The following is a 13,427-nucleotide window of genomic DNA, read 5'->3' as shown; positions in this document are numbered from 1 at the left end:
TTGTAGTAAAAGCCACAGATGGGACAACCAGGGAAATCTGAGTAAAGTCTGTAGATTCGATGGACACCCAGCTTGCAGAAGAGACCTCTCTTCTTCTTAGGAAACGCACATGGCGATATTTAGAGGTTGTCAAGGGTTTACGTTAGAAAATAGTATGTGGTCTGTGGCTTACACATACAGACAGCGCAGAGATGTGCCAAGCTGCCCCCCAGACTCAGAGCCTGAGTCAAGGCTGAACAATAATTTTCTGTACTAGTTTTGCCAACTTTTGAAGATTCTGAAATTATTAAAGAGTAAGTCGGGGTTTTTGCTTCATTTTAAATAGAAAGCTCCCTCCCTACTCCCCACTGTTATCTTTGATGGTTGCTTATTTACATGGTGAATTCTAAAGGATGGACATGTTTTAAAACTTTTGTAAAGGACAGGAATGGAAGAAGAATTTATTGTTAAGTAACTGCTTCATTGATCAAATGTAGATTCCCCCACACAAAATCACTTGTGAGCTTTTGTGAAAGTAGAGAAATTTTAGAGCACAGTACACCTATATTAAACTTAATTTCCATGTCCCCAGGAAAGAAGCAGTGGCCTCGGCCTCTGTTTGATCCTGGTGGAGTGCACAGCAAGTGTCTGGCCTGCTGTTTTGGAACCAGCGGGCAGTCAGAAGGATGCTCGAGGGGCCTCCCTCTGTGGCCTGGTCATGATTTCCCATGCAGATGGGATCTGCTGAACTCTGGCACAGGTCAGCCCAATTCCCAATCTGAAACTCTCAGTCATAATTTTTATGATTATGTGATTAATAATGTGAGTGAGGCTGTAAACTAACTCTCAAAGGATACCCTACTGTCCGCCGACTGTTTATACAGGGACTTACTCGGACGGCACTGTCTTCCTGGGATGTGGAAATAAAGCAAACTAAACGCACAGTGGTACCTCTCATGTGGGTCTTTTCTTCCGTCTGGTGTTCTAAGCATTTTGTGCATGGAACAGTTTCCCGATGATTCCTGTCTTAGCCTTAGAATCAGTTCCTGTGCAGGAGATCTTGGAGCAGCTAGTTGTGTTCTTAGCCATACATGGGAAAGAAACTGTCACTTTACTGTTAGCCATACATGGGAAAGAAAGTGTCAGTCACTTTACTGTGTACCCTAGAGAGGCACAATGGCTGGTGATTTGCTTTCACACAGTCGTGTGTGGCATGCTACTCAGAGAACGTCAAGTTTCAGTCTTATTCTTGATGCATTGCTTAGTGAAATCTAAGTCTTATTCATGTCGTACTTACTATATAAGTAGAAAGATTTTAAAAAATTCTTCAAAGGAATAGAACCAGCCTAGATGCCTATCAATAGGTGAATATGTATGGAAAGTGTGGTATATAGACACAATAGAATTTTACTCCGCTGTAAAGAAAAATGAAATTATGGAAATTTCAGGAAAATGGATGGGGTGGGAAAGGATTATATTAAGCAAGATGACTCAGAAAAACACCAACTCTATTTTCTCATTCATAGGAGCACAACCACCCTAGTTTATAGTGTGTGTGTGTGTGTGTGTGTGTGTTTGTAAACAGATGTAAATGTGGGTGAAGCCAGAAAGGAGACCAAGAAAGTGTAAAAAGAAGTTCTGCGGGTTGGGGGGGAGGGGAGGAAATGAAGGGCATATGCGACAGGAAAGCCAAAAGGAGCCTGAGGACGGATGGGAAGGTGATGAAAGGAGAACCAACTGTACACTGTGCTGAAAGAGAAAGAGTTGCAACAAAAGAAAAGTAGACGCCCGTTTGTGTGCTTTGTTCTGTTGTTTAATGTCCTAGGTGTAAAGTAATATTTGTTCACAATCCTCTTCTAAAGCCAATATCCCCCTTTCTGCTGTGAATATGGAATGAAACGCTAATGCGTCACTCACCTTGTTACTTACATTCATTTCAATATTTTCGATATCAGTATTGGAAAGTAACTTTTTCTTGTCCCAGTTATAAACTGCATCTTCAAGGCCATGTTATACTTACTGAAGGCAGATTGTACTGTTTGGGTTTTGGCAGTATGGAGGGCTGGGAAACCTGTACCAGGACTAGGCTATAAAGGGAAACTCAGTATAGTTAACCGTGAAATGTTACTTACATAGGAAAATACTCATTTTATTTTATTAACTGTAACAATAATTGTTGGAGTTAGACGGCCTTACTGACTTACGTACAATTTCAGCAGCAGTTTGGGGAGGGTGTCTTATGAACGGACAGACTGGGTTGTTAATTTTCATGTAAGAACAATCACTCTTCTTTCCTTGAGTTAAATCACTGTGGCCCCTCAGTCTTCTGAGTTTGGTCCCTCCCACGGGGTGTTACTCCTTGCACACTTTGGGTACCGTGGTACCTGCGGCAGTGCTGGGGGCTTGATTTCATCCTGCCCGTGTCTGCTGCTTCTCCTGCTGTTTAGCTTCCTTCCCGTTGATGGCCATGGCCAGGTCTTGAGACTCTCTAACCTTCGGATGTTGTAGGATGGAATGGGATCACAGGCGTCTGTCTGCCTTGCTCGAAGCGAAGCAAGCCTTTTCCCTTCATGCCCTCCATGTCAGCCCAGGCATCTCCCGTAGAACCAGAGACTCAGATGGGCTTGACTCACACCCTCCCCATGACAGCAGCCTAGCTACTCAGTATGTGGGTAAATCCCTTACTTCCTCTCAAGTCCCACTCCTTTTCTCCATGGACACCGTCAGCCCTTGTTGCTGTGGGACACAGCCTGGGCGGTTTCCATTGCGCAGTGGTGATGTGTTTCTCACTTTCACTCCCATCCCTGGCAGTCTTCCTCAGGATGCAGAAACCTGCTTGCCTTCACCCTGCTTCTCACCGCCATTCTCACCGTCCCTGAGGGGGCAATGACTTTCCTCTGTGGCCTGGTGGACTTAGAGCTGCGTCGGGCTGTGTGTCTCCTCCTCTTAGTGCCCTCCTTGCAGTCTCCACACAATTGCCCACTGGCAACCATTTGCTTTGTGCCACAGTGAAAATTCTTGGATTTTTAAAAAAATTATTTATTTATTTTATGTGTATGAGTATTATGTATGCATGCATGCATGTATGTATGATTGTATGTGTACCATGTACATGTCTTATGCCCGTGGAGTTAAAAGAGAGCATCAGATCCTCTGGAACTGGAGTTTTGGGTGGTTGTGAGCCACCACATGTGTGCTGGGAACTGAACCTGGGTCCTCTGCAATAGCAACAAGTGTTCTTAATTACTAAGCCGTCTCTCCAGCCATGTGAAAATTCTCAAAACAGGTAAAATTCCTTCTACTCTCCATGTGATTTATTTTGTAATACTCTAAATAGGTTAACTCCATCTATGGAATTTTTGTATAAAGGAACAATATTCCTACTAGAAGTCTGGAACTTGATGTAAGTGTTTGAGGTAGGTGGGATGATTTAAGGATTGGATTTTATACAGTTTAGACATACAGTATTTTGTGAATTTAGAACAGAGATGGTGACATGCTTTCATAGGTTGGTATTGTGGTCTAGAATAAAGAGATGCATAGAAAAAAAATGCCTGGGGGAATATGGTAAGTTGTTAATATTGATTAGCCTAGAAATGGATAGTCATTTCTGAAAGATGAACCCCTGTCCCCCTAGGTGAACCTCATGCTCATGGTAATCTGCTGTAACCAAGGTATCTAGATACAGTGGTATGGATACTATGGAATTATGCTTGGCTTTTATATAATTAGTTTTATATAATTAGTTATATATATATTAGTTGGTCCTTCCAGATAGTGAGGTCATTTAAGGGGATATGCTTGTGCACACAGATAGACAGAGAAAGACTAGGGGTTGATCTGCTTCATTTATATTGCCAAAGTGAAATTCCTGCCACATCAGGAAGCCCCTAAGAGGAAGGAATGAAAGAAAGGTGTTGAACCCATCACTTCAACTTGCATTCCTGTGTTTAGGAATTAGTTGTCATGTTGAACTGCAAGTAGGATAGAAAATGGGGTCTGAATGGGTAGGTTTTATTTTTTTTTTGTTTTAATGCTTTTATTAGCTAAGGAGACAAGTAATTGAGTTATTCTTAGATAAAGGAGAGGGGGGGAGGGCGGGGGGGGGAGACTTTGTGTGTACTGCACAGGTCTTTCTTAGTAACTCTCCAGAATCTCTCACTAACCTAGAGCTCATTGATTTGACCAGACTGCCTGACTAGAGAGCTCCGGGCATCCTCCTGTCTCTGCCTGCCCAACACTGGCATACAGGTGTACACAGACAGCTGTGTCCTCAGCGTTTTTTCACATGGGAGTGAAACCGAGTTCCTTCTGCTTACATGACAAGCGTTTTATCAATTACCTCAGCCCTCTGAAAGTCCAGTTGTTACCTAACTTATTGTTCTTCAATTCAGTCTGAAATTTTGTTTTTAGGTGTTACACACAACATCCCGTTGCTACGTGAGGTGATAATCAATACACGCTTTGTGAAAGGGGACATCAACACCAAATTTCTCTCTGATGTGTATCCTGATGGCTTCAAAGGTATGTGTGTGTGTGTGTGTGTGTGTATGAGTGTATGTGTGTGTGTGAGTGTGTGTGTGCATGCTGAACTATTTAGTTCTCAGAAGTTCCTTCAGCTATGTCAGGTTATTTATATTCTTAGTTGTAACACATAGTTTTTCTATTATGAATGAAGGTCCTTTGGCTTCTGTTCCACTCATTGTATTAGCTTTTTTGAGTATTCTTGACCATTAACATTTATGATTTTGATTCATGAATGTAACTATGTTCACCTTTTCTCTTAAAAAACAAAGAAAATACCATGTGTGCAGTTTGTGCTCATGTGTGAGAGTCTAGGTGCATTCCAACCCCAGCTACAGTACATATGGAGGTCTGAAGCCAGTCTCTCAGGTAACAATTTTAAGTGTAAAAAATTTAAACCTTTTGTTTCCATGTCACACAAGACTGTTTCATCAAGGTGGAGATGGAGAGAACATGGAAGACCTACTTAACATTGGTGGAAACCAATGGGTTCACCTGAGACTTTGTAGAAACACCTAGACACAATTCTCTAGTGAACTGGGGTTTGAAGGCTTATTCTTGAATTTCAAGTGTTTTAAGGGCTTGGGGTATATAGATTGGCAACCCTTGCTGAGCATGTGTGAAGCCATGGATTTTGATCCCTGGTGTCATTAAATATCAAACAAAGCAAAACACATGTTTTAGTACAAGAAGTGACCTGCATAGTCATATAGCAGACCACACATAGATTTAGCTCAGCTTTGTGTAGTTGACTGTTAAGTGCATTTGCAGAATGATTTTTAGTTCAGACTATACAATAAAGGTTTTGTAAATTAAAATGAAAATAGCCAATTTGAATGTTCTCTGAATTTTATCATTAGAGTTTTATCATTAAAAGAAATTAAGAATTTCTTTTATTTGTACAAAAAGTAATAATAATTCCTCAGATTACTTTTCCTCAATTTTTGAAATTTCAAAATTCAGGATAAACTACATCTTGGCTATGATTAGTGCATTATAACTGGGTATTATCTCATTAACAACTGCTATCCTGAGGTCAGAACCACTTAGGCCATTGCTTCTTACTGTCTCCCTAGTAACAACCCACAGGAGACACTATATAAACACTTGTTTAATCAATGAAAAGAATCTTATCCATGGTGTTGATGAAAGGGATGCTTTGGATATTTTAAGTCATCTGTACACATATCTATATAAACAACTCATCCTGTTTGATACTGATATTTTATTCTCATTACTAAAGTTTAGAAGATGTGGTAAGTTGGTAAGCAAATTCACAACTTACATATGGTTCCATGTCTACACAGATAATTCATTTGATAGGAAATAGTGGGCAGAAGAAAACCATAGTTGGAAGAAATTCAAGTCAACTCTCAGAACCAGTTTTAGGTATGCATGTAAGCATTTGTTTGTAGTCATGTGTAGCTATATATGAGCATAAATGTATACATGAGCAAGCAATCTTAATGATGATACTAAGTATACTTTTAAAATTATAAGCCCCAAATCCCCATCAACTGAGAAATTGACCTTAGAACTGAGTGTGCTTTTCCATGGGGCACTTGAGGATATTTCCTCTGTCTTAAGGAATTTCCAACGTGACTCTTCTAGTTGTTGACTGTTCTAATTTGCCAGGAGAACCCTTTACAACGACTTACTCTCAACTTTCATTACTCACGAAGCTCAAAGAAGCCATGTGATCACTAAAAGAGGAATTGGCTCCAGAGTTTCCCTTTTTATTAAAAAGTCTTACCATGTAACCCAGGCTGGCTTTGAATGCGAGGCAGTCTTCCCGCCTTAGCCTGTGCCCGGCTGCTTCTTTTTCTTAAAATTACTTTTTATTATTATTCAAAATTTTTTTCTGATACAACATATTTGGATCATATTCTTTCTCCTCCCAGAAGCCTACCTCCTTACCCACTCAGCTTCATGTGCAGAGAGACATAACCCAAAGCCAAATGAAAGTGAAAAAGTAAAAAAGCACCAAGTCATAAACAACAACAGAAAAAAGCACACCAAAAACATGGGCAGGCCTAAAGCTCAGGAGTGGTTGACTAACTACTTACCCCCCTCACCCCCCAGAACCTATCAATTGCATGTAGCATCTTGGTTAGAGCTAGGACTCTGCTCCTACTTCCCCATGCTCAGATTTTGTCTGGCTTGAATTTTCTGTGCATGGTATCAACACACTTGTGACTTTATCTGAGCATTAGTTACTTTTTCTTTTTATGTTTGGGATGGAGTGCAGGGTCTTGCACATGATAGGCCAGAACAGTGAGACTGAATCTCAAGCCCTGATGGTAGGCTTTTCTTTTTTTGTTTTTCAAGACAGGGCTTTCAATTACAGCTTGAGTATCCCTTGAGTTGGGCTGGGATTCCAGCTCATATGCCACAGACTTTTCAATGATGTATCATCAGAACGTTCATCGAATACCCCTCATTGGACATTCCCAACATCTCCCTTGTATCAGGTTGTTTTGGATTGACAGGCCCCAAACCATGACATCGACACATTATTAGTTATGAATGCTCAGCCTTATCTTGTCCTACTTGCTCTTATATCCTAAATTAACCTGTTTCTCTTTATTTACATTTTGCCTTGGGGCTTTTTATGTCTCCTTCATTCTTTATGTTATACTCAGTGTCTGACTGGCTGGTATCTGCCGGACTGGCTGGTTCCCTGGGTGTCTCCCTCTCTTTCTCCTGCCTTCTTGTCTCTCCTCCCCTACCTTCCCTTCCCTCCCCTTATTCTCTCTGCCCACCAGCCCTGCCCATTCTTCTACTGCCAAGCTATTGGCCATTGAGCTTTATACTAGACCAATCAGGGGCCTTAGGCAGGAAAAGCAACACATCTTTGCATCATTAACCAAATGCAGCATAAACAAATGAAGCATACCTTTACATAGAAAGTAGTATTCCACAACACTCGCCCCATTTTATTCCCTAAGGTTATTTCCATGCCAGGCTTTCCTCCCCTGAGTGACCTCCATCTCCTGTCCTTTAGATAACGGTTTTGTCTCCCTAGCCATCCGTGCATCCTCCCCTCCCCCGTGCAGATCGTAGCTATGTTAAGCCATCATCTTTGACTGTTTGATGTATGTGCCCAAGAGACAGCAGGAAGTGGCAGGTGAAGCAAGTCCAGGACCTTCTCACTGTGTCTGGGGCCAGGTCACCCTGCCCCGTTGGGGTTACCCATCTGTTTCCCATCTGGCCCGATCTTCTCGGCACTGCTCATAAGCAAGCGCCTGTCTCCATGACTGCATTCAAAATTTCTATTATGTGTGTTTATTTCCCCAAATCTATTTGCAACTGAGGGTACTTTTTTTTAACAAAAGGTCCTTAGATTTGAACTTAGATTGAATCTAAAATTTAAAACTAGGAGATGCAATAATTGTTGACCTTTTTAAATTTGAATACTGAAAAGCAAATTTTCTTTGATTCGAACGAAGCTGAAGGGAAAAAATGAAGAAGCTATTTAAAGAATCATAATTTCAGTTGACCTCATATGAGCATTTTGTATCAATTTCTCTGGTAACTTTTTACACTTTAACTTCAAGCTCCTTTAAAAACAGTATCAGAATTATCTATTTTCCTTTGGGAAGTTATTGATTTTTTTTGTAAGGATTTGATTGAACATATGAAGTATGTTCTCTCTTCTGTGCGGAGCTGAGGATGGACTGCAAAGCCTGCTACTGGGGTTCCCCATGAAGTCTGAGGACCATTAGTCCTCTTGCACTCTCAAGAGCTCAATGTATCTACTGATCTTTGTATGTTACCTAGGAACTAGAACATCGGTCCATTTGAAAATAAATGTAGTAAATCCATTAGGTGTTGACCTGAGAGCAACGATATCATCATGCTTTCTGTGTCCAGGAACCTGGAACCATTAGTAGCCTCCAGGAAGAAATGCAGAAATACTTCATCTTTAAAAATGAGGGTCATTTAAAAAGCAAATAGGAAAATTGTTCTAGTCTTGCTGGCCTGTGCAGGGCTCTGAGGACCCCAAGTCATCTCCTAGTCACACTTGGAGTATTCTTCTTCTAGGTATTCGTTTTGGAAAGTCTTGGTTTCTTCTTTTGTTATCTACCTGATACAGAATGTTTAGCTGTGGGTTATGAGGGCTTTTCTTCCCTGCTCCAGTGTCAGGAGAAGACCTAGGACATGCCATGGCCCACAAGGTTGTGGTTTATGAAGTCAATGAGGGATGTCCCTGGAATCCTAGAATAAGGTGTGAGTGCCCATGTTGTGTTACAATTCATTCAGTGTCTGGGATTTGACCCAAAGAGGGATGGATTGCTTGAGGTTTTCATGCCTTTCTATTTTGTGAATTACCTTCCTGTAGAAGAATTTGTTACAGATCTTGAAAAATATTTATATTTAAATTCTTAGTATTTTATTTTGAGCGAGTTTTAGAAATAACATTCGTATCACTTTCTTTCTCTCAAATAAATTGTGTGCCTACTGGATTCTCTTTGCTCAGTACACCGGTTGTACCTACTGTGCCATGTGACCGTCTGCTGTCACATGACAAACAACAGACAGTTTGGTTCCTTCGGCTCTCAAGTGGTGTGGGAACTCTAGACCCCACAGCATCTGACTCCTGCTTTGACACCCATCGACTCATGCACAACTCTGCCCATAGAACCAGTTACCTGCTGTAAGTCAGTCAGGCATGTGAGGCTGCCGGGGGCTAGGCTACTCTACCTGGGGCCAGCTGAATTTTGGTGCGGAGAGAAATTTGTTGATTTGTTGATCAGTCGGTTGATCTGCCTTCAGGTTGTGACTACATACACAGAGGCAGGAGAAGTGTGCCTTCGTTTTCTTTGAGTCGTTCACGCTAGAAAAACATGGCCTTGTCCATGTCCCTTACCAGCACCAATCTGCTTCTGCAGAGGAGGGAACTTTGGCCTTTTATCCTCATTCCCTTAGAAGTAAACTTACGGATGATGAGTGATGACAAGAAGCAGGTATGAGGAGCTGTGTAGTCCCCAGAGGCCTCCTTGAGTCTGGCTTCTTACTTACTGTTTTGTTCTGTGCACCTATGAAACTCCATTCCCTGGGGCTGGGGAGATGTTCAGCAGTTAGAGTCATTCTTCCAGAGGACTCAAGTCCATTTCTTCCCACCCATGTCAGTGGCTTATGACTGTCTGTACCTCCACCTTCAGGGGACCCAATGCCTCTGGCCTCCATGGGCACCTACACATGGGCACCTGCATTCACATCACATATGCACATGCAGACATATTTAAAAATAATACAAATAAGAGTTTGAGCTGTTGGATTTGGGTGCTGGGAATCAAACTCTTAAGAGCCGTGTGTGTTCTTAGCCGCTGAGCCAGCTTGAATGCCTTGGTTTTATTATCTTAATGGTACATATACCTAAACAGTTAAGTATATTTCTCTAAAAGATTCAATGAGCATTAACACTTACTTCAGTGTTCAGATGCACAGGGCTGGCGGCAGAGGTGCAGGGAGGGATCAACTGTACATCAACCGACCTTTCTGCTCGCTGCTACAGAGGGACCTTCAATACCTCTGCCCTTAACCCCTCACTGTTCACATTGCAGATCTGCCAGACTATGCACTTTGGAATTGTCTGCTCATAACTTTTAGAATAAGAGGCATTCTTGTTCTTCCTTATATATGAATAAGTTTGTAACATAGTTGCTTAGACCAGAAGCTTCCACTGAAATGGTTTTTGTGTAAAAGTAAGTGTTACATGCTGATGGGAAGTTTGCTTTCAAGAATGTCAATATTCTGGTATTTGTAAATCTGTGAACAGAGAATTCTGGCTTGGAAGATGAATAGACATTGGAAAACGAAACAAAATCTCTTTCCCTGTGTTAGTCCGTGAGCTTCGAGGGTTTGGGTTTTGCTTGTTTGTTTTCTTATGGAGCTTTCTGCACCCTTTCATCTGCTTCTTGTACAATACTGAGTCCACCATCGATGCCTGGCAAAGTCCTTGTCCTGTTGACTAATGACTGTAAGAGGGAAGTGCAGATGTTGACATGACAGATATGGCTTTATTTCTTACAGGACACATGTTAACACAGAGTGAGAGAAACCAGTTGTTGGCCATAGCATCATCGCTGTTTGTGGCGTCCCAGTTACGAGCACAGCACTTTCAAGAGCATGCAAGGTACGGAGTGAAGGGGCAGGAAATACTATGACTGTCTTGTCTGCACAGAATGTGCCAGTGAAAGCACTGGCTGGTCTTGGGTCTTGATCTTCTCAGGGCCTTTGGGGAAAGCACAGTAGACTCACTGTTGAATGTGGTCCTGTGAGTGCATTAGTCTTTCCCTTTTTTTTAACTTGGAAAAGAGTGTCTTAGCTGTCTAATTTAGATGTCGGTAGAGGTAAGAACCCACTCTGATTTTGCTGGAAACTTAGTTCAGCTTAATTTGCTAGTCTAGAAAGATGTTCACTGTACAACACTAGGAACCTATCTCAGTGGTTAAAACACACATCAGAAACTGGAAGCTGCAAGAGGTGTTTAACACCACGAAATGGTTATCTGTAATCCAAGGATAACTTTTAACTTTCTGGTGACCCAGGTGAAAGGGGACACACCTTCTACCAGCATAAGAACAAAAATCTCACGGGCAATGCTGTTTCTCAGCAAAGGGGTCATTGATCATAAAGCCGTGCTTGCTAGAGTGACCCTTATAAGGAAATCCGTGGCGTTGCTAAAACTGCATTATTTTACTTTCTTTTTGCTTCTCCACAAGAACAACAATGAGAGAGTGGGGTTGGTGGTGGAAGGCGACCAAATAGCTCTTCTCAGCACCGGTCAGGGTCACACTGCCTCTGAGGAAACACACAAGCATCAAAGTTGTGTGTTGTTGCATCTTAGTTCTTAATGTGGTTTCATTTATGCTGCTTCTTCAGAGAAAGAGCTAGATGCTCAGTGTACAATCTCTAAGGAGTAATGCTTCAGTAGCTATCTGGTGGGGTAGGGGTGAGGGTGGGGGGCAGTTGGCCATGGTTCCATAAACTACGGATGATTGGCAGGAGAGGGACAGTGGTCAGGCGAGCCATGAGTCTGATGACTACTCCCCTTGATTGCCCTTCAGTCCGGTATAGAAGCTAGGAGCCACATGTGCTCCTAAGGTTGAACTGAAAACCCAGTTTCTCCATCACACGGGCCATATTTCAAGTGCTCAGTGGACACATGTGGTGCGAGGCTATGTGCTTTGCACACAATGACCCTTTTCATCTGGGCAGCCCTGCTCCACTGGGTTCTGTGGGCCTGTGCTGCTCTAGCAGGGGGTGTGCGCTGGAGAGTCTTAACCTCACGTTGTTTGTGGTTACCTTTGGATGACTGTGATATTTCTGCCCTCTTGTTATTTGGATTGCTATTACCCCAGAAGTCCTAAGTAGTTAAAGGTGAAACGATGTGGCTTTTATTTAAAGGAAATGAATACGCTCATTTACTCTGGGTCAGACTCTGCAGAGGACTTAAAGTATGAAAAGTGAAAATTGGGTTAACCCCACACTCTGCTAACAGTGGCTTTAAACATTGCAATGCTTTACCTGGGGTGGGGGGTGATGACGACGTTTGCATATTAATTAGGATCACCCTAGTAACACAGTTGACTGGCAGCTCCTCGTGCTTTGTTTTCTTGCCATGTGAGCTTTAAACACAGAGCCAGAGCTACCTTTCTAGCTCTTAATCATTTTTGATAAAAAGAATCCACAATACTATGCTATGATTATTTTCTAGTTGTTCTTTGGGGAAAAAAAGTTGTTACGTTTCAGACGCAACTTATGATAGTACAAAGAGCCCCGTCCAATCCTCTCTCAGCTTCTCTGTCCATGTCCCACCCTCCCCAGCTGTTAACGTTTCAAGGGAAATTTCCACTCACAAATAGACAAGTTTTCCTTGCGCACTGTACTGAAATACTGCTGCTGCTGTGTGCTGACTTAGACACCCTTGGGGACAGATGTGCCAAGTGTCTCTGTGAGAAAGCTCCTGTGGCCTGGCCTCACTCGGGTGCTGCCTTCAGTGACTGTCTTCTACCTCTATAACTTCCATGTCATATGGTTGAACTCGTTGTCCTTTTATAAGTGGGAAGAATTACATCAGTGAAACAAATCCAAGTTGAGACATGCAGATAACTGCGCGTATGTACTTTCCCCACGTGACAAGCAATGGTTCCTTCTCAGCGAAACTTGCCACTTACTTAGGCCAAAATGCTCTAAAACCAGTGCCAACAGCAGAGGCTCTACGGTCACGTTTGTCTGTTTGCTGTGGAGGGACCTGATGCCTCCTCCAGGCTGAGGTCTGCTGTTTGAACCTTTGCAGCCCGGCTTCCCAGGCTGCTTTTAACGACTGGCTTGGGAATGGAGTGGCCTGTCACCTTCCAGGTATGGCTCCAGTGCGCTGTGTTTTTGCTTCCAAACCGGTAGCTCACAGCCCTTCCTCTGGCTTGCTTGTTTTGGCTGCTGATCTTATTTTCCCAATTTCTCTGTGGTTTTTACTCTTTCATCATTTATGACCTGGAAAAAGATATTACTGTGTACCATGGTATTTAGATAGTAAAGTGATAGGGGCATTTCTGGGGGAAAAAAAAGTTAATGTCAGAAACAATAGTATGCTTCTTGGGACGCCTGTAAGTGTGCAGAACATAACTTCTTACGTGCTTGCATATTGATTTACTGTGTAGTCAGGCTCCTTCAGAATTCTTAACACTCTGGGGCTTTGCGGTTTCAGTCACTCAGGGCCGAGGCCTGGAGCACGGTCCCAAATACTTTAATTAGCAGAGGTGACTATTAAAACTGTTAAAGGAAGGCTTCCTCTTATGTGGATCTGAAAAGATTTTACTGGTTTTGTAGTTTGGTATAGTAACTTGTACTAACTGATAATTGTTAGAAGGAAAAATAACAATGGTAGTTCTCTAGTCCCTTTTGCTTAAAACACCCGC

General features: G+C 42.3%; 1 protein-coding gene across 5 annotated transcripts in view; it reads left to right on the top strand.

Annotated features, from left to right (window-relative positions):
- Pcca (propionyl-CoA carboxylase subunit alpha) overlaps window positions 1–13,427 on the top strand; it is a 301,425-nt gene that overhangs the window by 156,749 nt on the left and 131,249 nt on the right. For 4 of the 5 annotated variants that reach the window (XM_040740935.1, XM_040740593.1, XM_040741437.1 and 1 more), the window contains exons 17-19: window positions 572–739; window positions 4,393–4,503; window positions 10,540–10,642. In XM_040740935.1, the coding sequence (XP_040596869.1) occupies window positions 572–739; window positions 4,393–4,503; window positions 10,540–10,642 (382 nt within the window). The remainder of the gene's footprint in view (window positions 1–571; window positions 740–4,392; window positions 4,504–10,539; window positions 10,643–13,427) is intronic. The other variant, XM_040741316.1, reaches the window with a different exon arrangement.

Source organism: Mesocricetus auratus, unplaced genomic scaffold, assembly GCF_017639785.1.
Source record: "Mesocricetus auratus isolate SY011 unplaced genomic scaffold, BCM_Maur_2.0 Super-Scaffold_2245, whole genome shotgun sequence".
Taxonomy (NCBI): Eukaryota; Metazoa; Chordata; class Mammalia; order Rodentia; family Cricetidae; genus Mesocricetus; species Mesocricetus auratus.
The sequence above is the reverse complement of the archived record's forward strand: the minus strand, read 5'-3'. Positions and strand labels throughout refer to the sequence as shown.